At 35.3% G+C, this 3,184-nt stretch overlaps 1 protein-coding gene across 1 annotated transcript; it reads left to right on the forward strand.

The window, feature by feature from the left end:
- Positions 1–624: 624 nt before the first annotated feature.
- On the forward strand, positions 625–2,358 carry LOC135713803 (protein takeout-like). Its single transcript, XM_065237038.1, has 3 exons — positions 625–859; positions 915–1,201; positions 1,264–2,358. Exons 1-3 carry the CDS (start codon positions 699–701, stop codon positions 1,413–1,415), a joined length of 600 nt encoding a protein of 199 aa, XP_065093110.1. The 5' UTR covers positions 625–698; the 3' UTR covers positions 1,416–2,358.
- Positions 2,359–3,184: the final 826 nt, after the last annotated feature.

Consider the following 3,184-nt stretch of genomic DNA (forward strand, 5'->3'; position numbering starts at 1 on the left):
TTGTTTTTTAGGGGGGGGTTTACATACATAAGGGGAGGGGGGGGGGGGATTTACATACATAATTTCCCATTTGGTGGTCACGCCGTGATCCATCTTTTATCCGCTGACTTGGTCCTGGTTGCTGCAGGACCAAGTGCCACGCCGTCCGAAGCGGTAATGAGCAGTGGCACGACAGCAGCGCTGTTTTATATCTTTTCAGGTTCAAGCAGAATGATGTGCAACCAATTGGTATTCGTTTATGATGACTGGGTTTGGGGAAAACGTTTAGTTCATGAAAACAGTGATAAAATTACATTTGTGCATTTTTCTAAAGTTTTTTTTTTATTAGAAATAGGAAAAGTATTTATTTTAGCAGATTCGTTAAGTTATATCCTATCGATTGGCGTATTTGGATTTTAATTTCATCTATAAATGACAAAGTTACAAGCGTTCAAAACCTAACACTATTTCACCACACATATTTTTTGATTTGCACCTCAGTATAGTCGACAAAGACGTAGTTCTACGTCAAAAAAAAAAAATTGGCCAATTTTACATTTATAAATATCTAGTTCACTTAAAAAAAATTTCATTTTTATTGTCAAGCATTAAAATATTAAAACATAACATTGTTCAAACCAACAGCTTCTTCATTTCAACGGTGCAAGCGGAAAGATTCGGCCTGTACGATCAATGCTATTAATGGAGCTCTAAAGTATATGAAGAACGGTATGCCCGAGTTAGGAATTCTTCCCATTGACCCTCTAACAATTAACGCGCTGTCGATAGAACACGGATCCCAGTCCTCGATTAATCTCAAACAGGACTTTAAAAATGTCAGATTGAGCCACTTAGCGGATTCATCTTTAACCATGTTCAAGTACGCATTAGTAATGCATTCGTACTGGTTTTATGTGAATATTGAATAATTTCAGATTCGATAACGATAACTACATCATGAAAGCCGAAGCTGTGACCCCTTTTTTAGAGTTTTACGGAGATTACAAAATGGACGGACGTGTTTTGTTGTTGCCAGTGGTTGGTCAAGGTATCTCAAATGTAACGATTCATGGACTCCGAACAAAACACGAAGCATTTGGTGAGCTGGTAAAAAGTAGAGATGAAACATACATGCGCATAAAAAAATACAATGTGAAATTTGAAGAGCCCCAATTTATGTCGCTGCACTTCGGTAATCTGTTCAATGGTGAAAAAGTATTAGGTAAATTATGAACATTTCACAGTTGCCTGAAGCTTTTTATAATATGTTCTGTTTCATTTTAGGTGATACTATGAATAGGATCTTAAATGAAAATTGGCGACTAATGTTCACGGAGTTGTGCGGAGCCTATGAAGATACATTTGGTTATATTTTCAGAGACATCACTAACAAAATTTTTCTTAAAGTTCCTATGAACAAAATCTTTCTAGAATAATAAAAACATCTACGTGATAATCTATTATAAGGAGTTGTAAAAAACCAACGGAGACATTAAATCAATCATTTAATGTTGGCTTTAGATAGAGACGGTATAGTAAACACAGACTGGCGAAGCACAACCAAACGGACTATCTAAATGTGGAGCTGACAAACGTTTTTATAGTGGAGTGTATTGAAATCACTTCGCATTGCTTTAACAACACCAAAATCGTATATTTGGGTTTTATGTTTTTAAGAATAGTGTTTCAATCCAGATTTTTACGCTACACTGAGCCAAATAAACTTAAGAATTTCTTGACTTATGAACAACACATGCATTTCATAAGCGTGCCTTATGGATGATTTTCGTCCAACATGAGGTACCTCTTGTACGCCTTTAACCATTTCATTTTTCCACGCATTGAAAGACGAGCGGTCAACACACAGGCCCCGTAATGTCAACTTTCATGGTTCGGTTCCAGTCTGCTTCGTTTTATTATTTTTTTGTCAACATTATTTTTCATAATACTATTTCTTGTGGCTAAAATGTATAAGAGTTCTAATGGAATTCTTACGTTCTTTTGCCACGTTAGTAATGTTCAGTTTTGCAAAAAGATTTCGTGAGTTGACTCTGTTACAAGAGAACCCAGATAAAAATAACCATAACATTACAATAAAACATCAATCAAATACAAAAGATTATATTGTTGACAATTAACCCTATTGTAATTATATTGTCCTGGTCAAATGCACAGCCAACAATAATTTTAATATCACATCAAAGTGGATGCACGTCAATCGTGTCGCAAATATGTTGTAATATTACTTGCCAAAAAGGACAAAATTATCATTATCATTATCATGAGCTGACATTACTCAGTTAAAATTATTTTGTAATTTTACACGAATTTCCATGCACATAAAATGAGCAATTTGCATAAAATCGAACGGATTGTCAAGTACGCGGAATTATCACCCACGCGGAATAACCCGCCTTTACGACACAGTACATACCCTACACTTCCACCGCTGCATCATAACGATGAGTCAGGAGATGAATGAACCTCTAGTTAGACCACGAGCGCATTTTTGAATGTTTTTTTTTTCTTTTCTATTTTTTCATATCCACATTTTTGATTTTCTGAAAGAACTAAAAGTTCTTTCTGTATAAAACCGCTTTAATAAATACTTTGTCTGTCATTCATTTTATATTTGTGGACGCGCTTATGCACGATAAATCGTTCCACATAACCAAAACTGAGCGTACAAAACTTACAATACTTTTTTCCGACATTCTCCACTAATGAAGTGACCTCGGATGTGACCTGGTGGAGAAAAAACTGATCGAATAATCGGTCCGTCCGCCATATTAGCTTTCTCAATGTTTGTTGATTTAAATTTACACGAGCATGTATAGGTTTTATCGTTGAAAATTCGATGTTCTTCAATAAGTTTTTACATGGCGTGAAGAATAATACACTGTAGGCGAAAATTATTGTGCATGATTTTCAAAGTACGATTAAATTATAACATATTTTAAAACGATGTAATTTTAAAATGGTTTAAATGTCATGTAATGTTCCTTATTTTTTGCTATGATACGCTGCTTTTACTGCATTTGTTTATTGTTGTGGCCATACCAAAGAAAGAGATAATATACAATTGATATACGGCAGTGGAGCATGGAAGAAACCCAAAATAATGATCCCGAACAGACATGTCGGCCCGATGTCGGATCAGTGTAAGGTCAATTTATGATCGACGTCGGCCAACTGTTGGGTTGAT

The sequence above is a fragment of the Ochlerotatus camptorhynchus genome, unplaced genomic scaffold (genome assembly GCF_037179485.1).
Source record: "Ochlerotatus camptorhynchus isolate MF236.1 unplaced genomic scaffold, CSIRO-AGI_Acam_v1.1 ptg000579l, whole genome shotgun sequence".
Taxonomy (NCBI): Eukaryota; Metazoa; Arthropoda; class Insecta; order Diptera; family Culicidae; genus Ochlerotatus; species Ochlerotatus camptorhynchus.

What these genes read in the sequence shown, in the direction of transcription:
- LOC135713803 (XM_065237038.1), top strand. Translation starts at nt 699, where the DNA reads ATGAAGAACGGTATGCCCGAGTTAGGAATTCTTCCCATTGACCCTCTA. An exon ending in TCATCTTTAACCATGTTCAA is followed by an intron (nt 860 to 914) that starts GTACGCATTAGT and finishes GAATAATTTCAG; the next exon opens with ATTCGATAACGATAACTACA. An exon ending in CAATGGTGAAAAAGTATTAG is followed by an intron (nt 1,202 to 1,263) that starts GTAAATTATGAA and finishes GTTTCATTTTAG; the next exon opens with GTGATACTATGAATAGGATC.